The 25,204-nt window shown below is 41.7% G+C and overlaps 1 protein-coding gene across 1 annotated transcript; it reads left to right on the forward strand.

Moving 5' to 3' along the window:
• Positions 1-536: 536 nt before the first annotated feature.
• EMC7 (ER membrane protein complex subunit 7) lies at positions 537-25,204 on the forward strand. The gene is made up of 5 exons (XM_089681492.1): positions 537-822; positions 9,975-10,094; positions 13,412-13,550; positions 21,223-21,303; positions 24,642-25,204. Exons 1-5 carry the CDS (start codon positions 608-610, stop codon positions 24,789-24,791), a joined length of 705 nt encoding a protein of 234 aa, XP_089537618.1. The 5' UTR covers positions 537-607; the 3' UTR covers positions 24,792-25,204.

Here is a 25,204-nt window from a genome sequence, read left to right on the forward strand (position 1 = left end):
AGCATTGCATGACCGTACAATTGTCAGTTAAAATAATGCAGCACCCAGGGGTGGACTGACCATTTGGAAACTTGGGCACTGCCCGAGGGCCTGGGGTCAGTAGGGGGCCCCATGAGATGCCCCTGGTACCTTTTTCATAGGCTTTGAGTTTGGGCAAGGACACAGGGGCCCCATGATCCCCTATCGCCCAGGGGGCCCCATGAGTTGTCAGTCCGCCCTGGCAGCACCATATCGTAAAAGATGGCCTGGTCAGGAAGGGGGTAAATCCTCTAGAGGGCAAGTGGTTAAAGTAGATCAGTGCTGAAGAGCAAAAATGCCCTGGTCATGAAGGGGGTAAAACCTTGCAGCTACTGAAGTCAAGTGAACCAAAGAAATGACAAGTGCCTACTGTGTTTTACTTCAAAGATTTTTTTTTTTCTTTTGCGTGTATTGTAAAAATATAACTGACAGGCTACAGCAAATGTTTTGGTTCATTGACGGCGGCCATTTTCCCGAAGACCACTATATTCTACTGAGGAAGTGAAGTCATATCCGCCTTAGCACACATCATCTTCTAGTGTACAGTCCACATCCGGAGGAAGTAAGCGGAGAACCGGCGTAGCTTAGAATGTTTACAATGATGGCCCACAGCTCGGGAGGTTTGCTGTTCCTCTGTTCATTATGGTCGCTGTGCTCGGCTGATTTGGAGACTATAAGCCCGGGGTTTGGAGGAGACAAGTTTAAGGTGGAAGGCCGAGCCGTCGTGCCTGGAGTGAGGCCTCAGGAGTGGGTGAGCCGGGCCCGGGTGTTAGTGGACGGAGAGGACTACATCGGCTTCCTGCGGTAGGTGTGCCCTGCTCGCTCTCTGACCTTCAGCCAGCTTCACGGTGCAGACTGGCATGCTTTCAATGCTCAGGCTCCATTCACACCTTTTGCATTTTGTAAACGCTTGCAAAATCGCATCTGTTTACAAAAAGCAGTAAAAATGCGTCACGTTTGCAGTGCCTTTCACTTTTAGCTGCAGCCCAGACGTGGCACGCTGGCGCATTTTGCCAGGAGTGAAAACAAGCAACAAACGCTGCAAAATGTGTGGTCAAAAATGAACGTGGCAGAAAACGACGTGAGCGACTTTGTGCCAGATTGGCTGCCCTATGTGTGTGACATAAAAATTGCATGTGCAGCAAATCCGCCATGCGAATGGAGATGACGCACAGCTTAGGGGTTTTCCATGTTGTCTTCAGCCGCATTCACATCTAGTGTTTGCTGCACTGAGCAGCCTAGCCATCCCAATGGGCTGCGCTACACGCGGTAAATGCAACAAAGTAGCTTGCGTAGCTTCTTGCTGTGTTCATTTTTGCTTTTTTTTTGTCGCGTTCCTGTGACAGACTGCTCATCTGCTTGGCACGTTTGAGCTGCCATTAACAATAAATTTCACCACAAACCTGACATGTTTTTACTGTGTTTTGTAAATCTGAAATTTTGCTTTTGTTTAGAAGATGTGAAGGTGTGAATGAAGCTTAAAGGTGTGGTTTTGGTTCAGTAGACTTCAATGGACATGCTGCAGAGACACATGTATTGAGTTTTCTGATGCGTGTTTTTTTTTTCCAAATAGGAAAGTATTGACTTTAACCGCTTCCTGATTGCCCTATAGCAGAAGTACTGCTACAGGGTGTCAGAGCTGTGCAAAATCACGTATATATGTAATTTTGTATTTCCGGGTAGGGAGCTCGTGCCGCCACTGCCGGCTACAGCCATCGATCACCGAGTCCTGGTCAAATATTCCCCGCTGGCACTCAGCGATCACCGAGAAACACTGACAGGAGAGGTCTGTATACACCAAACACATAGCTACAGTTGCAAGAAAAAGTATGTGAACCCCTTGGGATTACGTTGAGTTTTCCATGAATTGGGCATAAAATGTGCTCTGAATGTCATCTAAGTCACAACAATAGAAGAACACAGTCTGCTGAACATAATACTACACAAACATTAGATGTTGCCATGGTTCAAATGCACATAACATGTAAACATTCACAGTGCAGGAAGGAAAAAGTATGTGAACCTTTGGACTTAATAACTGGTTGATCCTCCTTTGGCAGCAATAACCTCAACCAAACGTTTCCTGTAGTTGCAGATCAGACCTGCACAACGATCTGGAGTTATTTTGGACCACTCCTCTTCACAAAACTGTTTCAGTGTAGCAATATTCTTGGGATGTCTGGTGTGAATCGCTCTCTTAAGGTCATGCCACAGCATTTCAATCGGGTTGAGGTCAGGACTCTGACTGGGCCACTCCAGAAGGCGTATTCTGTGCTGTTGCAGTCATTGTTTTGTTGAATTACTTGTATGCTTTGGGTCATTGTCCTGTTGCATCACCCATCCTCTGCGGAGCTTCAGTTGGCGGACAGATGGTTGTACGTTTTCCTGCAAAATGTCTTGATAAACTCTGGAATTCATTTTCCCATCAATGACAACAATCCGTCCAGGCCCTGAGGCAGCAAAGCAGCCCCAAACCATGATGCTCCCTCCACCATGTTTTACAGTGGGGATGAGGTTTTGATGTTGGTGTGCTGTGCCTTTTTTCTCCACACATAGTGTTGTGTGTTCTTCCCAAACAACTCAATCTTGGTTTCCAGTAGTGCTGTGGAACATCCAGGTGCTCTTTTGCAAACTTCAAACATGCTGCAATATTCTTTTTGGACAGCAATGGCTTCCTCCGTGGTGTCCTCCCATGTACTCCATTCTTGTTTAATGTTTTCCTTATTGTAGATATGTCAACAAAAATGTTAGCATGTGCCAGAGATTTCTGTAGGTCTTTAGCTGACACTCTGGGATTCTTCTTTACCTCATGCAGCATTCTGCGCTGTGCTCTTGCAGTCATTTTTACAGGACGACCACGCCTAGGGAGAGTAGCAACAGTGCTAAACTTTCTCCATTTGTAGACAGTCTGTCTTACCGTGGACACATGAACATCAAGGCTTTTGGAGATACTTTTGTAACCCTTTCCAGCTTCATGCAAGTCAACAATTCTTGATCGTAGGTCTTCTGAGAGCTCTTTTCTGCGAGGCATGGTTCACATCAGACAGTGCTTCTTGAAACCAGTAAACCCAAAACAGGTGTGTGTTTTTTAAGGGCAGGACAGCTGTCAGCAACACATCCAATATCATCACACTGATTGGAGACAAGGTTGGCTCACTCCTGGCTCCAATTAGCTCTGGGAGAAGTCATTAAGCTAGGGCCTCACATACTTTTTCCTCCCTGCACTGTGAATGTTTACATGTTATGTGCAATTAAACCATGGCAACATCTAATGTTTGTGTAGTATTATTATGTTCAGCAGACTGTGTTCTTCTATTGTGACTTAGATGACGTTCAGAGCACATTTTATGCCCAATTCATGCAAAACTCCACGTAATCCCAAGGGGTTCACATACTTTTTCTTGCAACTGTAGGCACGCATCAGTCCCATCAGCACCAGCATAGCAGAGCAATATAAAGCAGCGTGCTTGCATAGTAAAGAACACACAGACAACATTTATTTATTACAGGTGCTTATATAGCGCCATCAATTTACACAGTGCTTTACATATATATTGTACATTCTCATCAGTCCCTAACCCTCAACATAGTAAAACAGCACACAGTTAACCCTTTGATAGCCCCAGATGTTAACCCCTTCCTGCCCATTGTCATTAGTACAGTGTCAGTGCTTTTTATTAGCACTGACCACTGTATTGGTATTACTGGGGATGTCCGTGACACCAAGTCAGTTCCCCCCAATGTCAGAATCCCTCTAAGTTGCTGGTCGCCTCCATTGCTAGTATTAAAAAAAAAAAAAAAGTACAAGTTAAAACTTTCATGTAAACTGATTAATTTACACGTATTGGGATTTTTTTTTTTTAGCAAAGACATGTAGTAGAATACATTTTGGCCGAAATTTCATTTTTTAAAAAAATTTTGACTTGGCATGTTTAATAGCAAAAGTCAAAAATATATATTTATTTTTTCAAAATTGTCAGTCTTTTTTTGTTTATAGCGCAAACAATAAAAACCGTGCTGGCGATCAAATATCACCGAAAGAAAGCTCTGTTTGTGGGGAAAAAAAGGACATGATTTTCATTTGGGTGCAGCATTGTATGGCCATGCAATTGTCAGTTAAAGTAACGCAGCGCCGTATCGCAAAAAATGGCTTGGTCAGGAAGGGGATAAATCTTATGGAGGGAAAGTGGTTAATGCAACTTTGCTGTCGTTTTGCTGCAACCTTGGATGGGTGCAACTTTTTTTTTTTTTTGTGCTTATAGGAATGTATGACAGTTCTGTTCATGTAGTGTGAATTTGATGCGACTTTACACTGTGGCACTGAAGTAGCATCAAAGTAGCATCCAAGTTGCTTCAAAGGCGCACCCATCCAAAGTTACATCAAAGTGGCATCAGTCATTACTTTGCTATCGGGAAGAAGAAAACGCAAACGTGTTAAACGCATCAATCACCACACAGAGATGTGAATCTATCCTTAACCACTTCAGCTCCGGAAGATTTACCCCCTTCATGACCAGGCCATTGTTTTTGCTATGTGGTGCTGCGTAAATTTAATTGCATGGTCATGTAATGCTGTACATAAATGAAATTTAGTTAATTTTGTTCTCCACAAATAGAGCTTTGTTTGGTGATATTTGGTAATCAGTGTTTTTTTTTTTTTTTTGTGCTATAAATGAAAGAACAACAAAAATTAAAAGAAAAATTTTTTTTTTGCTTTCTGATATAAAACATATTCAATAAAAATAAAAAAAAAATAAGCGTCTTCATAAATTTAGGCCAAAATGTATTCTGCTACAAATTTTTGGTGAAAACACATCCCAATAAGCGTATATTGATTGGTTTGTGCAATCGTTATAGCGTCTACAAACTGTCATATATACGGGATTGTTTTTTTTTAAACTAGTAATGGCGGCGATCAGCGACTTATAGCAGTTAGTGACAGTCTAACACTAACTGACACTTTGTGGGAACCAGAGACACTAATACAGTAATTAGTGCTAAAAATATACACAGTCACTGTATTAATGATACTGGCTGGGAAGGGGTTAAATATCTAGGGCAATCAAAGGGTTAACTGTGTGCCTAGCTATGTGTTTTGTGTATACAGTGTGCTGTTTTTACCAGGCAAGCTGCTAGATTTTATTCCCTTTGCAGGGAAAGAAAATCTACCAGATCGTTGCTGACAGGACACCGCTCTGCCTTGTCTACAAAGGCAGAGCTGTGTTCTGTCAGTGTCCTCGACGATCAGCGGGTGTTGGCATCAATCACAACAGAAGCGTGCACGCCCCCTATGTCAGAAGTGCGATATCACGGTTAGTAAATCTGCTATTGGGCAGATGGCAAGTGGCTAATTTGTAGGGATTTCCTCTCGCTTCCTTTTTGGCTATGGAACAGGAAGTGAAGGGAAATCTCCGCAATGGGACACAGATGGCGAAAGAAATTCGGACAGGGGTTGTAACCCTCCCTTGCTCTATCCAAAATTTGAAACAAAAGTTTTGCTCATAGTTCTGCTTTAATCAGATATTGCCCCACTGCCACGCCCCAATCCTGTGCATTGCATGAGGTTGCGGTGCAGCCCCGTTAGACTCAGCGGGTGACAGGTTCCACTTTTCAAACTTTGCACCCTGAGTGACCATGCTGTGAAGCAAAGCATCAAGGCCGCTGCATCGGTACAGCCCCATCCAGCTCTGTTGGGACAGTCCAGGTGAGTGGCCTGGAGAGGTGGTAGAACACAGCTCAGCCACTCATTTTCCATTGGTAAGAGAGGGAATGGGGAGGATGCAGCTTGGTGTGGCTCAATTAAAAGGAAAAAAAAAAAGGATTTGGGACTTTTTTTTTTCTCCCATTTCTCGCAGATAGGGCAGCCCATTGAAATGAATGGGCTGCCCAACCCATGAAATGAGCACGCACAGATCTGAACCAAGCATTAAAGTGATATAAAAGGTACTTTTTTTTTTTGCTGAAAAATGAAGGCAAAAAAAAAAAGGTAATACTTGCTCTCCACGCTTTCTTGCGGGTGCCCCCATGTGGGCATGCTTCCGAGCCGGGCTCTGTGAGTACATAGAAACACTAAACGCAGCTCGGCCACACCCCCTGCTCTCACCTCACAGGATTTGACTGGACAGCACAGGGTCGTGAAAGGAGACTGGGGGCGGGGTGGCCAGAACAAGTGGTTACTTAACCACTTCAAGACCGCAATCTGTACATATACATCACGGTTTTTATGTGGGTTATGACTGCAGCAGTATGACATAACCCCTGTATTAAAAATTTTCTGCAGCCGCTGCTCTTTCTCATAAAAGTGATCCAGGAGGCTAATTAGACTCTGGATCAATTTTAGAAGCAACCCCCCTCACGCTGCTTTCCGGTGGTTCTCGGGCTTACCTGTCTCTTTGGGAACTGAGCTGACAAGTTGTGGCAGCTGGCCATAGAGGTTAGCAGAGACCTGACCGCCTCTGTGATCTGGGAGACTGGAAATAACGTCTTCTGGTTTAGGGCAGATGTAAATAATACATATTACTTAGTCTGTTGGAAAGTCCGACAACTATGGTGTGTATATATAGGTGTATATATACAGTGCTCAGCATAAATGAGTACATCTTTTTTGAAAAAGTAAGATTTTAATCAATATCTTAATGAACACAAAAACAATTTCCAAAATTTTTACAAAACTGAGTTTTATAGAACATTTGTTTAGCTCATTAAATGAAAGTAAGGTTACTAATAGAACTTAGATTACAAAATCTTCAGTTTTATTCAAATTGATGCAAAATGAATACACCCCACAGCAAAAACTACTACATCTAGTATTTTGTATGACCTCCATGAATTGTAAGGACAGCACAAAGTATTCTAGGCATGGAATGAACAAGTTGACGACATATTGCGACATCTTTTTCCATTCTTCGAGAGAGATCTCTTTTAGTGCCTGGATGCTGGATGGAGAGTGATACTCAACTTAGATGTTCGATTGGGTTCAGATCAGGAGACAGAGTACTTGGCCACTGATCCACTTTCACCCTGTTGTTGTTCAGAAATGCAACAGTGGCCTTAGATGTGTGTTTTGGATCGTTCTCATGTTTGAAACGTGTGCAGCAGCCACGGGCACAGAGTGATGGTAGCACCTTCTCTTTCAGCATAGATTAGTACATATGTGAATTCATGATACCATCAGTGAAGTGCATCTCCCCGACCCCAGCAGCACTCATGCAGCCCCACGGAAGGACACTGCCACCACCATGTTTCACTGTAGGCACCATGCATTTTTTCTTTGTACTCCTCACCTTTGCAACACCATACAGTTTTGAAGCCATCCATTCCAAAAACATTTATCTTGGTCTCATAACTCCAGATTAAAGAGTCCCAGTGGTTTTCTTTTCAGCATGGACCCTGGCAAATTCTAGGCAGGCTTCATTGTGTAGGGGCTTTATGAGAGGCTTCTTTCGTGGACGACACCCATGCATACCATTCCTCTGCAGTCATTGTGTCGTGGGAAACAATCACCCCAGTTTGGCTTTTTACTTCTTTAGCTAACTGCAGTGAACTTCCGTGGCAGTTTTCTTCAACCCTTCTCACCAGAAGATGCTCCTGTCAACGTGTTAACTTCTGTGGAAGGCCTGGGCATCTCTGTGAGATGGCTGCATTTCCATCTTTGTTAAAGTTTTGTATCACTTTTGCTACAGTATTCTGACTGATAAGTAAAGCTTTGCTGATCTTGTAACCTTCACCTTTCTTGTGTAAAGAAATTAATTTTCTTTGACACTTCTCTTCCATGTGGGCCATTGCTGACAGCATGAAATGGGAAGGGGTTTTCTTTGAGTAATAACCTACTGTCTGCAGGATGCCTATTTAATGAATACAGACTCCCCTGTAGTTGAATTCTTGTTAATTAGGATTTTGTTTTCTAAAATTTAGCTTTGCTCTTAAGGGTCCTTTCACACGGAACGGACCCCTTTAGTGAATCCGCTAGCTCAGCGGGGGATCTCTCTTCTGAGCAAGAGGATGACAGCTCTGTGTCAGCTCCGTTGCTGCAGAGCAGACACAGAGCTGCTTGCTCTCCTCTACAATCACTTTCAATACTTTGGCAAGTGTCACCACAAATATTTGCCTTTCACTCTCGTGGTTGGCAAAAAAGCTTCCTGGGATACTTTCCCCAAAAGTTAAGGTTTTATGACATATCTGTTGGGGTGTGCTAATTTATGCTGAGCACTGTATATCTGAAAATTAATCAATCTTGATGTACTGTTTCTTGAGGCCCAAAAATGTCACGACAGTACAGATTTCTTGAGGCCCAAAAAAATGTCAGGACGCTACAGATCTCTCCCAAATGACCCTTTTTTGGCAAGTAGACAGTCCAAGGTATTTGGTAAGAGGCATTGTGAGTTTTTGATTTTTTTTTTTTGTCACAATGTTTTGGAAAATGTTTTTTTTTTTTTGTACATACTGTCAACAGTGCAGTACAGCATCATCATATAACTAGTGTGGTGGTGATCAGGGACACTGACACAGTATGTAAAAGAAAAAAAAATTCTTTACTGTTACACTGCAGGATCATATCCAGGATCACTATGGGGAAATGATTAGGATTTTTTTTATGCACACTATGATCGCTTATAACTGTGATCACTGTTGTAAGCAACCATATTTTCTGAATGAAATCCATTCATTTAGTGTGTACTATTTTGAGTAGCTGTTATTGGCCACAGCTAATCACATGGTACAGCTGGGCTCTGATTGGTCCTGTCTGTACCATGGGATCACAGAGATCAACTCAATAGTATACAATGAATTGGGAGTCATCTATTGTCCCAATGTTCTTTTTGTGAATTGGTGCCCAAAACTGAACTGCATATTCCAGATGTGGTCTTACTACTGATTTTAATCCTCTCTTGTATTAAAAGAGGTATAGACTCGAGAGATCATTTTATCCCTGTAAAATGATCTCTCTCTCTCTTTTAATACAAGAGAGGATTTTGCTCGCTTTAGAAACCGCAGCTTGGCATTGCATGCCATTTAAGGTTATGATTTGCCAGAACTCCCAGATCCTTCTCCACCATCTTGTTATATTGGCATCTGAAAGTTAGTACAATATATTAGGTAGCAAGTAAACAATATTGTCCAAGAAGCTGATGTTTTGGAAGCAGAAAAAATGGTCATCAACGCCATTCATGTCGGTGTTACTGAACACACACCTTCTACCTAAACATTGTTGCTGACCTAAACATCGTTATTGTGGAAATGGTGTTCCCTTCTGGCAGTGGCCTCTTTCAGCTGGATAATGCACATTGCAAAATAGTTTAAGAATGGTTTGAGGAACATAACGGGTTCAAGGTATTGACTTGGCTTCCAAATTCTCCAGATCTAGGTCCAATCAAACAACTGTGAGATGTGCTGGAAGAACAAGTTCGATCCATGGAGGCCCCACCTTGCAACATACAGGACTTAAAGGATCTCTACTGACAGCATGGTGCCAGATCCCACAGCAAACCCTCAGAGGTCTAGTGGCATCACTGCCTCAGTGGATCAGGGCTGTTTTGGTGGCAGAAGGGGGACCTACTCAATATTGGGTGGGTGGTCACAAAGTCATGGCTGATTAGTGTATTTGGAATGGCTCTGTTTTAATAAACTTATGTCTGGACTACTACTCTGGGTTTTGTGCTCCATTCTTATTTCTTTGGTCCCTTCAGCATAGACTACTGATAGTTTGTGCTCCAGTCATATTTCTTTGATTCCTTCAGCATACATGATTTGCCAGCATAATGCTTACAGCATTTACCTCCATTTAAATTTATCTGAACCCACAGGATCCTCAACTATTTTTTATTTGACCCAGCTCCGTCTACTCTGACATTTTTTGGGAGGAAAAGAAGAGGCTTTAACCCTTGCTCACTTTGTCCAAAAAAACAAACAAACATTTTTTTTTGTTAACATTTACAAGATTCCTTGTTGCTTTTTAGGATGGATGGAAGCTTTGTGGTCCATGATGTTCCTCCAGGTTCCTATGTAGTAGACGTTGTGTCTCCAGCTTATCGATTTGAGCCAGTCCGAGTGGATATAACTTCAAAGGGTAAAATGAGGTAATTAAGAGCCTTTGTGATTGAAACCTTTAGCACAGGCTAGCTCAAAATTCTTTATGAATGCTATCATCAAAGTTCTGTCTGCTTTCATGTACACAGGTTTTGTTGTTAGTAGGGACGCACCGATACCCTTTTTTTCAATAGTACGATACCGAGTACCGTATTGTTAAATTTTTTTTTTTTGTCCAATACATTTTTATTAGTCTCCAAAGTAAGACAGACCCACAAAAGGTATAAATCAACATATTCACCAGTGGTTCACAGAGCCTAATCCTATCCAATACACAGTAGTGGTAAATGCAAGCAACAGTACACATGGTATCATAAAGTGAACTTTATACATAATAATTTTTAAAGCGGAAGTGAATGCAAAAAAAATGAAAAAACAGCTGACAAGTAGGGTCTTTATGACAGAGAAGACCCGATTGGTCTCTTCTGTTCTCTCTGCCTGTTAGTGGTAAAGTACACTGAGCAATTTATGGCGGCACTGTTCTGTGCTGTGATTTTGTGGCTCCGTTGTACATGTGCAGCAGTGTCATCATTACAGCCTGGCTATTCAATCAGCTGAATGGACCAGACCGAGAAGGAAGACTGGTTGAAGATGGCAGCAGGTGACCAGCAGGAACCCTTACAGCGCAGTGCTGGAGGGGATCGTTTGACAGGTAGGTCAGCCATAATGTGCCAGTATGCACAACGTATTAGCACATTCTGGCAAACACCTTTGGGAGACCATTTAAAAAAAAATAGAGTATAAATCTGCTTTAAATGCAGGGAATGCCTCTGGAAGGCCGTACACCGTTGATGTCACCAGTGCATGTGCACTGCGCTCTCAATGGACGGTGTACTGTTCATTGAGAGAGCCGTGCCATGGCTGGAACTCCTGCATGCATGTGCAGGAGACACGTCATTGTGGCTCAACCAGTCAAATGGCTGCTGTCTGGGAGCCCGGAAGGAAGACCGGGCGGAGATGGAAACCTTGGAGCTGTGACAGCGCTCCACTGGACGGTTACATTTTCCGGTAAGTCTTTCATAACTTGCTAGTATGCGATGCATACTAGCATATTATGCTCTTAAATCTATAAAACTTCTCTCGGCAAGTTATTTTTTTGTGGTTTACTACCTCTTTAACCCGAAATTGACGAGCTGTAAACGGATTTAAAACAACGCCTATGGACATTTTTGGGTACATTTTCATGGGAATGTGCAGTTTGACATGTGTTTTGACATGTTTTTTTATTCAATGCAACCTATTCTTATATACACTATTAGGCAAAAGTTTTAGACAGATGTGGAAAAAATGCCGTAAATTAAGAATGCTTTCAGAAATAAGTGTTAATGGTTTGTTATCAATTAACAAAATGAAGTAAATGAACAGGAGAGAATCCAAATCAACTCAGTATTTGGCGTGACCACCTTTTCCCTTCAAAACAGCATCAGTTTTTCTAGGTTTCCTTTTACACAGTTTTTGAAGGAGCTTGGCATGTAGTTTGTTCATTCATCTAAGGGAACTAACCACAGAACCTCTGTGGATGTAGGCTGCCTTAAATCCTTCTGGTTCACTTCCAGGACTTCTTGTTCTTCTTTACACTGAAGATAATTCTTAATGACATTGGCTGGAAGTTTGGTGGTGTTGTCCTGTTGCAGAATAAATTTGGAGCCAATCACACACCCTGATGGTTTGGCATGATGGATAAGTATCTGCCTGTACTTATCAGCACCGAGGACACCATTGATCCTGACCAAATCTCCAACGCCATTTGTAGAAATGTAGCCCCAAACTTGCTAGGAACCTCCACCATGCTTCACTGTTGCTTGCAGACACTCATTATTGTACCGCTTTCCAGCCCTTTGGTGGACAAACTGCTACAGCCAAATATTTCTCCCTTTGACTCATCAGTCCAGAGCACCTGCTGCATTTTTTCTGCACCCCAGTTCCTATGTTTTCGTGCATAGTTGAGTCGCTTAGCCTTGTTTATGTGTCAGTAGTATGGCTTTTTGGCTGCAATTCTTCCAAGAAGACCATTTCTGGCCAGACAGAGAGTAGTAGGGGTACCTGGGTCCCACTGGTTTCCACCAATTTTGTGCTGATAGCACTGCTGGACATCTTCCGAAGTCAAAGGGAAGTAGGCATGGTGTGTCTTTCATCTGCATTAAGTTTCCTTCCTTCTTTGAAATCTTTGCAGTATAACTACCATGTGTCTTGCTGCTGTACACAGTCTTGCCATGGTGTATACCTGTGATATGAAACGTTCTTCCACAACCCGTAGCAGAGTTTCCCTGTTTCTCACCCAGTATTAAGCATTTTCTGTTTCAATTAATGACTGTTTTTAAATATACATACAGTATGAAATTGATGATCTTTAGCACCTGGTTGGTATAATTGGTTAATCATACACTGACTAATAAGACAAAATCCCTGACTTTGTGCAAGTGTAAGATTTGATGGTGGTTTGAAGCCATTCTCACTTTCCAGCATTTCTTCACACGTGCCTATGCCTTTTGCACAGTACTGTACTCTTTAAAAAAAAAAAAAAAAAAAAAGGCAGCAAAAGGGTTAAATGATACTGCATCTAAAGCCTACATTTTATTTTGCATTTTGGATAAAATAGGGGATGGTTAAAGTTCCTGCCAGGTTTTTTTCTTTCTTCTTTTTTTTTTTTTTTTTACTCCAGTGAGAAGTGATAGGAAATTTCTATTTTAGGCCTCATTCACACAGACACTGAGGCCTTGTACAGTATGAAAAAGCCATTTGTTTATGGGGCTGGAGTTACATAGCAGCCAATGCTACTAAAAGGGGATGCAAAGGCTGTATGAACACAGACCACAGTTTGAGGACATGCAGCCACCCCTGCACATCTGCCAAAATACAAATTCACACTGTCTGCATTTGGAGTAGGGCACCTGCTTCTTTGTGTGTCAAATTAGGACATGTGGTTGTTTTGTACAGTGGCTGCGTAACGTTCAGGAACATGGGCTGCCTCCACAAAACTCCAGCTACAGGCCTCAGCAGAAACACTTTTTTTTAATGACATTTTTTAAAATCACGTTGCACCACTTTGTTACCATTTTTGTTTTGGTGCGCATGAAAGCAAGTTGTTTTGGGGTATCATTAAGAATTATTGGGACAGCCGTGTGCCTGTATTTATTTTTGCATGATTTTCCTCACGTTTCACAAACATTAACCTAAATTTTAGTGTGTGTGTGATATATTTGAAATGTATTTGAATTTTCCACATGCAATATTTTAGCTTGAATTACTGTAATCTATATATGACCAGTATTACTGAATTTGTAATTCTGTCTGTAACTCTCTCAAGGGCCAGATATGTAAATCACATCAAAACTTCAGAAGTTGTTCGGTTACCATACCCTCTCCAGATGAAATCTTCAGGTCCTCATTCCTATTTCATCAAGCGAGAGACCTGGGGGTGGACAGACTTTCTTATGAACCCAATGGTAGGTTACTTTGTGCTGAATCAGCTTGTTGTTTGATTTCAGTGTATTAAAACAGAACTTCAGTTTTGTAGCAATCCTATTGTTTCTACATTCCATTTGATGAGCAGTTTTTCCTCCCTTTTTAACATGTATCTGAAGCTTTCTACCTTAAAGTGGAAGTAAACCTTTTGAAAGGAAAAATGAACAAAGCATAAACTCATCTAAAACGTACCTGCCTCAATCTATGGCACCTGATGTGGATCCTGGCTGCTCTCTCCTTCCCCTGCAGTCTGTATGTGTCACTTCTGACAGTTTATTCGAACACTAGGCAATCCATTGTGGTGGCCCCTCCCCTTACCTGCACACAGAAGGTGATTGACAGCCTCAGATATGCATGTTTCCAATGAAACTGTAGTGGGGAATGTGTCCATTCCCTCCACTTAGTGTGTGACATCATATCCTTTGCCCCTATTCCAAGAAAGCTGAGCAATACCATCTGATCTGTGTGCTTTGAAAGTCTTTTGAGTAGAGAGGGCTGCAGATACACAGCGATGCAGAAAATATAAACTATACAACTATACATAACTATACCTGTGTATCTCTTGACACTAGTCACTTTAGTGGGCTTATGGATGTGCAGTTCATATCGGCCGATGCCCAGGACATGCAGTTCTAAGTGCCGGGCAGGTGGGGTTTTTCTGCACATTTTAGCTCTGCTGCGGGAAAGCAGCAGGGCATATATGTGGCCTCACGGAAGTGGGCCTTTATCTATGGGGTTGCATATATCCCTCTCTGTTCTGGGCGCCGCTTAAGACAGGCAGGGGGGTAGTAGGAATAAAACCGTGCACTGATAAATCCTTATATAATTATGGTTTTGGTTAAAATTATTAGGTTTTTTTTTTTAGTAGTCTTTTTAAATATGTCCGCACCCCTGCTTATGTGAAGGTTTATTAACCCTTTGAAACATAGACCTCTGGGCGGAATCACATAGAGCCAGCACATCACTGCAGTAACACCTACTTCAAACTGATTGACATTTAGCAGACATCATTGCTGTCTAAGCTAATAACACACTAATACACAGTTTTTCCACAATGGGAACAGTACAAGACTGATTTTTAGATGCTGTATTGCTTGTATTTGCAGTCCACATATCTGTTTTCTGCACAGTTGTGCGCTGTGTGTGTTTTACTGTGTGTGCTGTGTGCTGTTTTACCTTGGAGTCATGCTGTTTTGTATTTCTCTGCTGTTGCAAGAAATACAAAACAGCATGTCCTTTGCTGGCAGGAGAAAGACCTGTTTTTTTTTTTGTTTTTTTTTTTTTTTTTTTTTTTACACACAGGTCTCTCCCCTGTCAGCTTTGCACGGTGATTGCAGGGTGCCGGCGGGGAATCTCTGGTTGGGACTCAATGATTGACATGCCTAGCCGCCAATGGCGGCACGCATGTGCACGTTCTCTACCTGGAAATGCAAATTACGTGTATGTATATGATTTTGTACAGCCCTGCTGCCCTGTAGCAGTATTTCTACTATAGGGCGGCAGGTTAAATAACCGCCATGCCAAAAAAAATCTGCCGACAAGCATTTTTGTAATTGACATCTCCAGGTATCCCTAGTATCCTTCCGGATGTGCTTGTAAATCCCAGTTGGCAGCCCACAAATTCTGCAGCACCTGTACTTCCCCCCATTCACTGCTCAACCCGGAATTCAGGTGGAAACAGCAAATTTAACTATTCCTGTTTTTCATGGAAGATTTGTTTGCATTGATTGTGGATGAAAGCATTTTATATGCACAACAATTTATCGCCGGCAACCCAAATTCAAACCTTGCCAGACCATTCGCATGGAAACTCATTACAGTTTCTGAATTTATATTTTTTTTGGGCCTAACCCTCAACATGGGCATTACTAAAAAAAAATGAATTGCTGTTGTATTGGTCAACAGAACCAATTCATCATATGCCCGTGTTCTCTGTTGCCATGGCCAGGCATAGGTATGAGAATATAATGTGTTTTTCAGATCTACTCTCTATATTAAATCCATGTCCCATGGTTGTCTATGGCAAGCAGAGCACTAGGCAGCTTCGTAGCGTTGCTCATCCATCCATCCATTTATTAAAAGGCGAACAGTGCAGTGCATCACCAGGGAAGGATTTTTATTTTATATATATGTGTAACTTTCCACTTATTTATTTTTCACTGTGCACACTTCTTATGGTTCATGTGATTTTATGATTGTCACTAGTTTCAATGGTTTTATTTATACACATATATATTTATATATGTTTTTATAGACCTTTCGTGTTTACTTACACTATGTCAATTGCCCCTGTGACTCCTCCACCTGCACAGGGGAGTGTCCAGGATGGCCCATGTGACCTTTGGTTTAACTAGTAGTGAGCATATAAAAGAGGGAGCAGACATTTGGTCAGTTGGCTCTGAGGAAGAGGCAAGTCCTTGAAACGCGTCAGCCTTTTGGATGTCTATACTCCTATTGCGGACTGTTACTCAGCGCAGTGTTGACCCAGCTGGTCCATTTGAGGGCAGCAAGGTGTGCATGTTCCAGGACATTCCTTATGTGGTTGTAGCCTGCATCGAGTCCATCCCCAAGCGCAGGAGCATTTGTGTTTGCTGGTTCTTAAAGATGTAGAAGACCTGTGAAAGGACAACAGGCTATACTTATAAGTTTTGGATTTACAAGGGAAAAAATAGTCACGTGGAGCCCCTTGGATGCCCAGACTACATGGGGAGCAGTGGCAAGATAGTTTGGGACTTGGTGTCATCCTTTTTCCATATGGGTACCACTTGTACGTGGACAATTTTTATTCAAGCGTGCCACTATTTAGACATTTGTTCAATCTTGGAACTGGCTCTTGTGGCAAAGTGTGACCTAATGTGTGCCCACCATTAGAAGTGGGTGGATGCAGGGCGGTATATTCTAATGGTGGGCATACCACACACTTTTTCTGGCAGAGATTTCTTCTAATTTTTTCATTCAGTCCACAGGCTGCATACAAAAAAAAAAAAAAAGAACATAGCACATATAACCAACAAGGACCAGCGATGTACTGGTACATCACTGGACTTTGGTTATACCAGGATTATGCCTTCAGCTGCAGGCATCATCCTGGTATCGTTTTTTTCAGCCGGTGATTGGCTTTCATGTAAAAGCAATCTTAGTGGCTAATTAGCTGCAGGATTGCATTTACAAGCAGCGGGAGACAATGCCCCCCTCCCCCGCTGCCTTCCACGGCCTTCTCGGGCAGTCCCGTGGAAGTGTAATGAGGAAATAAAGCCCTTTTAAAAGCCTGAAGGTGCTTATTGGATTTTGGGGTCCTGTACTTGACTAAACTGCCAAAACGTCTCTCACATGTGGTGAGCAGTAAATCATTTAAGTGACAATTTTGTGTAAAAAAAAAAAAAAAAAATTTGTCATTTTCCAAGAACTTAAAAAAATAAATTCTTCTATTGATTCAACATGCCTCCCAGCAAATAGTTTGGAGTGTCTACTTTCCAAAAAGGGGTCGTTTTAGGGGGTGGGGGCATTTTTTGCCCAGAATTAGAAGTTTATGCCATACATCACTCACTCTTCTAACCACCTGAAGATCAAACCTTTTCTGACACTTTTTGTTCACATGAAAAAAATCAGTATTTTTTGCTAGGAAATTAATTTAAACCCCCAAACAAATATTTTTTTAAAGCAGATACCCCAGTGAATAAAATGGTGGGTACTACAATTTTTTCATGGCACATAGTAATCGCGCAGCGATTTTTCAAAAGCAAATTTAAAAAAAAAATACACTTTTTTTACTTTTAATGCACAAAAACACAATATATTGGTCAATTATTTGGTAAATTATAAAAGATAATGGTATGCCGAGTAAACGGATACCAAACATGACATGCTTTAAAACTGCGCATGCCCCGTGCAATGGCGACAAACTGCAAACATTTTTGATATCCATAGGCAATGCTTTAAAAGCTACCATTTTAGATTTACAGAAGAGGTCTAGTGTTAGAATTACTGTCCTTGATCTGACTTTCACGGCAATACCTCATATGCATGGTGCAACCGCTATTTACATACCGGCACAGGGTCAAGGCTTGTGCACACAGGTGTGCGTGCATGGGAGGGGCGATTTTTTTTTTTTTTTGATCACTTTTAATGCTATCACAGGGAATGCAAATATCCCCTATAACTTCAATGGGCACTGTCATATATTCGTTTTTGATAAATCTGGGATCTATCAGACTCTGGTTATCTCCTTTGCCCTTACATTAATCAAACCAATCAAGCGAGGGGCTGAATTTTGTGTAGCCGGTCAAATTCAGGGTTACCCCAAGGATGACAGAGTGTATTGTCGTTGAAATGCATAAAACACATTATACGTTCATATCTATGCCTGCCCATGGCAGCAGAGAACACGGTATATGATGAATCGGGTCTGCGGACCAATACAACCGCAATTCATTTCTGTTCGTAACGCCCATGTTGAGGGTTAGGCCCCCAAAAAAATGTAAATTCGAAAACCGTAGTGAGTTTCCATCCGAATAGTCTGACAAGGTTTGAATTTGGGTTGGCGGCGATAAATTGTTGTGCATATAAATTTGCTTTGATCCACAATCAATGCCTACAAATATTCTGTGAAAAACAGCTCCAAAAATCAAGGAGGTATGAGAAAGACCAAGATGTACTAGACCGCTGGTGAGTACCAGTTCACCAAAAGGTAGAGCGGCACTAGTACTGGCACTCTGCTGCATATGAGAGTCATCAAAATTTACCGGCAAGTGCTAACAGGGATCAGGCCTGATTCTGCGAACACTGTGGTTTTGTGTGCAATGTATCAAGCGACCGGGGCCTACTGACACTGCACTTGCTGGGGGAGAAGGGGGGGGGGTAAGCATAGGGGCTAATTGCAGGTGCCGGGGCTGATCCTGCTAACGCTGCGTTTTTGGGGACGCTATACTAATGTGTACGCTGGTATAGTGCTGATCTGATCAAATATATTGACCCGTTCAGACACTATACTAGCAATGGAGGTATATTGTACAGGAGCGTGCTCCTGGCAATCAAGGGGTTAAATGTGATGACTGGTGTACTGATGGGCAATTTGAGGCTATCTGGGAGGGGTGTGAAAACCACAGGAGCGCTACACACACACACACTTACACACACACACACACACTTACACACTTACACACACACTTACACACTTACACACACACTTACACACTTACACACTTTTGTGCACCCATGTCGCCATGTAGCAGTATTTCTGCTATAGGGCGGTCAGGAAGCGGTTACAGAAGCAGTTTGTGTTACGTCGCTGCATTACTTTAACTGACAATTGCGCGGTCATGCAACACTGCACCCAAATTAAATTTACATCCTTTTTTCCCACAAATTGAGCTTTCTTTTGGTGGTATTTGATCGTCTGTGCGTTTTTTTTGCGTCTTGACAATTTTGAGAAAAAAAAGCAATATTTTGGACTTTTTGCTATAAAACATGTCCAGTAAAAAAATGTAAGAATCAAATTTAGTCATAAATTTTTGCCAAATATATTCTGCGACATGTCTTTGCTTTAAAAAAAATCCCAATACGTGTAAATTAATTGGTTTACGTGAAAGTTATAGCGTCTACAAATGGCGGGATCAGCGTCTTATGGCGGTGATCAGTGATTTATGACAATGATCAGTGACTTATGGCGGGACTGCGGTGGACATTTTGACACTGGGGGGGAACTGACTTGGGGTTACTGACATCCCCAGTGACACCAATACAGTGATCAGTGCAAAAAATAAAACCACTGACACTGTACTAATGGCACTGGGAGGAAGGGGTTACCTTTTTTATTAAATTAAAGGGTTAACTGTGTGAGGGGAGTGTTTTACTAGTGGGTGGGGGGGGTGTACTTCACCGAAACACGCTGATCCCGAGAGATAAAGTCTTCTCTAAGGTTCAGCGTGCTCTAAACTGACAGCACGGCTGCAGTGTTTACATTGCATCTCTGCTATCTGTCAGTGATTACCGGTAATCGCCGACACTCGGAGGCTAATGACCCGCCGGGATCCGGTGATGGACTCCCGCTGTTGCGATCTGCGGGACGGGTAGGGGGGGCACGTGCCTCGTGCCTGTGCCCCCCCTACCCGTACCTGTGCCCTGTACCTGTTTTGCAGAGCGCCGTTAAAAGACGGCGCTGTGCGCACAGGTGCCGCCCTGCCGCAGTAAAAACACTGCTGAGGGTCGGCAAGCAGTTAACAAGAGCTAAACAAAGGGTCCAATTAGGTCCCCCTGTCTGTTTTCACTGCTAGTCCATAGGGGCTACAAGGTCCACCTGAAAAACTGACTTGTCAGCATCCTGCTACCAAACTGAAAGCACACCGTGTTTAACCGCTTCCCTGCCGCCCTATAGCAGAACTACGGCAGCAGGGCTGTGCAAAATGTGTGATTTTTGCATTTACAGGTAGGGGGCACGTGCCACCATTGGCGACTACAGCTGTTGATCACCGGGACCCGACCAGAGATTCCTCGCCAGCACCTAGCAATCGCTGAGGAACGCTGACAGGGGAGAGGTCTGTATGTAACCACAGATTTCTCCCGTTAGCACCAGCATGCTGCTTTTGTATTGCTCTGCATAACAGAGCAATACAAAGCATCATGCTTACACAGTAAAAAACACACAGCACACATAGTAAAACAGCATACAGTCAACCCTTTCATTACCCCCAATGTTATCCCCTTCCTGCCCAGTGTCATTAGAACAGTGTCAGTGCTTTTTTATTAGTGGTGTCACTGGTGATGTCAGTGGCAGTGTCATTTCCCCCCAGTGTCAGAATGCTCTCCGCAGTCCCCCTATAACTCACTGATTGCCATCATTTCTAGTATAAGTAAATAAATAAAAATTCCAGTATATATACTGCCATTTACAGACGCTGTAACTTTCACATAAACCAAATTATTTACACGTATTGGAATTTTTTTGAGCAAAGACATGTAGCGGAATACATTTTGACCTAAATTTATGCCGAAATTTGATTTTTACATTTTTTTTTTTTACTGGATATGTTTTATAGCAAAAAGTCAAAAATATTGTTTTTTTTTTAAAAAAAAAACGCAGAGGTGATCAAATACCACCGAAAAAAAGCTCTATTTGTGGGGAAAAAAGGACATAAATTTAATTTGGGTGCAGTATTGCATGACCGCGCAATTGTCCGTTAAAATAAGCCGGCGCTGTATCGCAATAAATGGCCTGGTCAGGAAGGGGGTAAATCCTCTGGATAGCAAGTGGTTAATTACTAGTTTGTCTGCTGGGGTTATATGTATTAGAACTGCGTAACTTATATAGTGGCATCGGAGTGCTAGCCATCCATTACATTTCCAACTTATTAGTACCTAGCCCACTAAAAATAAAATCAGGGTAACATTGACATATTGGTCTTGCCAGCATTGTGTTACAACTCCAGCTATGAACTGTGCTAAATAATACCTTTTGCCATACCCACACAAATGTTATGTATAGTGTGAAGATTCTCACCTGTTTTAGTTTTCCAGCCTCTTTTTTTATTTATTTTTACTGAACAGTATGGTTTTATTATTCAATCCCTGGTTGTTAAACCATATCTTCTAGTCTGAAAACAGGGAAAATTTAACTTATATCCTATCACTTAATTTTTTTCTGTTTTAATTCCACAGGTGATGATGATGGTTCTGCCGCTACTGATCTTCGTGCTGCTTCCTAAAGTTGTGAACACTAGTGACCCAGAAATGAGACGGGTAATTACCATTTGTAATGTAGTTAATTTTGAAGTTAGATGTATTATGACTTCAACCCACCAGCACCTATTCTTTGGTGCTGGTTTGTGTCTTGCACCCTAAATTGTAACAAAAGGTTGACATGCTCATAACTGCATTACAGAGTTTGAATCCTAGACAAAAACAAAAGGTACACCAGATCTAGTGGTTATTTTTCTGCATAAATGAGCTCTGTGGGTTTAAAACTTTAAAATATGGATATTTATTTATCGACAGAGGCTGGAATTGTCATATTGGTCCTTCAGAATCTTAATATTTGCCACAGCAGTCACCATTTTTTCATACCAGACTCCCAAGATTTGGCACTCTGAGAACGATATTTAGATATAATCATTTCAGCCTAAAGTTGCCCTAGGGCAGTCTTTGCTGTGCTGCAGGAAAAGGCAGACTAGAGAACTACACTGTTGGGAGCTTCTAACCCTCACACCACTGTGAATTAACTCTTTGAGACAGCCTGTACAAATCATTAGTAAGACCTCATCTGGAATATGCAGTTCCGTTTTGGCACCAATTCACAAAAAGGATAGTGGGGGAACTGTAGAAAGTACAGAGAAGGGCAACCAAACTGATAAGAGGCATGGAAGAGCTCAGCTATGAGGAAAGTTCAGAGGAACTGAATTTATTCTCTCTTGAGAAGAGGAGATTGAGGGGGATATGATCAACATGTATAATAAATCAGTGGTTCATATAGTGAACATGGTTTACAGTTATTCACAGGTAATCGCAGAGGACTTCTGGAGGAAAAGAGATTTATTCCCCAAATACGGAAAGGCTTCTTCACAGTAAGAACTGTGAAAATGTGGCCAGCTCAACTGGATACTAATATGTATAGGTAAAGTTGGTCCAGGGAATATTTCCCAGTTGGAGCAAATTAGATCAAGCTTTATTGGATTTTTTTTCCTCTGGATCAACTGGGTATTGTCACGGTTTACAAGATCGCCGCCACCAACATGCGACAATCTTACGATCGTGACGTCCAATATGTCACGATCGCGGCGTCAGACCCCAGTCCTTCTCACAGAACTCGTGACCGAAACCGCGATGTGAGGTGCGTAACAATAACACGCCCAGTCGCACCCTGCACAAAGATTTTCCAGCTAATGGACTACAATCTATGTACCTGCGATGTGAGCGATTGTTACTGGGTCAGGTTAATTACGCAATTAACCCCTTCACACTGCCACCACCTCCTTTTTGATCAGAGAAAGAGGAAACTTGCAATATCGCTAGAACACTATAATAATTGAAATAATCGTCCGCATAACCGCATAACCGGTCATTGAGCAGTAGCGTCTTTTTAAAGGCAGGGATTCATAAATTTCAATTAAGAGTTATAGAAACAATTCAACACTTTCAGAAAGAGAGATTTATTACTAAAAGGGTCAAACAGGTGCAATAAAAATATTTACAGAGAAGATGTAACTAAGATATATATATATATATATATATATATATATATATATATATATATATATATATATATATATATATATATATATATATATATAGGAAACCGCATAGCACACAGCAAAGAGATAACGGAGAGAAGGGTTAAGTTACTTGCCAGTAAGCCTTTGATGTAAGCAGATCCAAGTTTTTTAGAGCAGAATGGTGCTTTGATCTCCCGCTGTTAGGATGGAAAAATGGGAGATGTTTGTCAAGCCTAAGGAAGGGAGAATTGAAGTCTGTTTTAAAGTTTCCCAGCAGGGGGTGGTTCTGAAGTAACAAACCAATCCCTTGTGCAGGGAGGGATCGTCGGGCGGTTCCCTAAACTGGAGCCCACATCTTTCATCATTCATATTCTGGTTCATAACTTCCCAGCTGCACAAGCTACAGTCCACCCGTGGGTATTTTATTATGCAGATAATCCTGAGGATTATTTAGATATGAATTATGAAATTATATGTGGTACGGTTCGAGTTCTATGTTTCGGCTCCCTTGATGGTCCGAGATAATTCGAATGACCCATCAAACGGTTCACCTGCTCCTAGCCAATCTGACGGGATGTCTGGTTTTAATGTAAGTCTCTCATATTCCAAGATCTGAAACATAGGGGAAAAAGTAATTCAAGAAGTGTTCATCTAATTCTGTCACCTATGCTGAGTTAAGTTTATTAGCCCAGAGTCCCTTTCAACTCCTGGGAAGGCTCTGTTATCTTTTCACGAGGTGTGAAATTACACATGTTCTCTGGGCAGTGCTGCACCACGTGGCTCCCTGCTGGGATCTGGCCTGTGACACTTAACACACACACATCTGTCACTGTGCCTCTCAGGAAGGGAGGGTGGAACGAGAATGAGGGAATAACATATATCAGGAGGGGGAATTCCTCCGCCAAGATGGAGGTTGAGGCCAAAATGGTTGAACCGCGTCCATCTCTGATGCGCACGTTTGCGACAGGTATATGTGTCTGGAAAAAAAAGACACATGTCCATCTAGTTCAACCAGACTAACTATGTAACATTGTAAATGCTCTAATAAATCCAAAACTCAGTCATTCATAAAAGGTCTATCTCTACTTATGGACAACAGGACAATATCTGTTTCAACAATATTTCTAATACAGGGATTAAGGGAAGTGGTGTCAATATGATACAAAATAGTTCCTATCTTCCCCCCACCCCAAGGAAACTTTCTGCTAGAGAGGAGTCCTAAACTCTGTGTGCACTAATGTTCTCCTTGATAGAGGCTGTGAGATGAACATACGTATACTGTTAAGAAGGCACAAAAAATCAGTCCGCAGTGCAAGAATGAGCACATCTTTCACTGGGTTGAACACCAGGTACCAGATCTTTCCTAGACTGGGAAAACTGGTAGGTGGAATTTGAGTTGTCTATGCGTTGACCTGGGTGAATTGTCCTTCAATCATGTGATATTTCGGTAGATTTGTCTACAATGGGGCACACAGTGAATTTGATGGCCTCCTGGCACATTTAAAGGTTCCCAAGTTTGTAGTTAGAGCAAGAAATTCCTATTCTTGCCCAGTCAGACGTCAAGCAAAATGGGAAATTATTCTTTTCGACATACCAGTTTCTAACTTAACGCCCAAGCTCTGTCTTTTAACACCATAGGACTTTGTCATTCAAATCTTGAGGTTTTTTTTCTAGTCGGGCCTGGGATTGGTTCAATACATGCAGGTACTGTATATTATCACTTGATGGGGATGTGCCTTCTGTTTTGCCTAGTGTAGAAGACAAAGTCCTTAATATACTATTGGAAATTAAAAAAAAACTATAGCAAGTACAGAGAAACTTATATCTATAACATTATTAAACATTTGTAAATGCATATCTCTTCCTAAGGAAATGGAACAGTCAATGAACATGCTCAACTCCAACCCAGAGCTGCCCGATGTGTCTGAGTTTATGACGAGACTGTTTACTTCAAAATCTTCCAGCAAATCCAGCATAGGGGGAAAAGTTGGCAAGAGCGGAGTTGGGAAAAGGAGGTAGTGATATACTGGACCAATCCTCTACTTTACAAAGATCTGTTGAGTTGACACCAAGTTCAGTCATCTTCTTTATGAACACCTTCTCCATTGCTTAGAAATAAATTGTCGGTTATTTCCAAGATAAGATAACTGTTCACCAAGAAAAAGTCGTTCACCTGCTTTAAAATGAAAAATGTAGGCTTACCTTATTATCTCCCAGGTAAAGATTTCAAATAAACTTAAACCAACATCGTAGTTGTAAGTTTATTGAATCTTATTTTATGGTTCTAAATGATCACTTTTTCATGTAGAAGGAAAGCAAGAATAATCTAATCGTAGTTTACATGGACACCTGTATGGGTGCTGGTGATGGCCAATATTAAATGGTTAGTATCATTCTTTACAAATGAGTTATTAAAGTGATTCTACAGGTTA

Source organism: Staurois parvus, unplaced genomic scaffold (genome assembly GCF_062004578.1).
Source record: "Staurois parvus isolate SC_StPar_1 unplaced genomic scaffold, SC_StPar_1.0 ptg000267l, whole genome shotgun sequence".
NCBI classification, from domain to species: Eukaryota; Metazoa; Chordata; class Amphibia; order Anura; family Ranidae; genus Staurois; species Staurois parvus.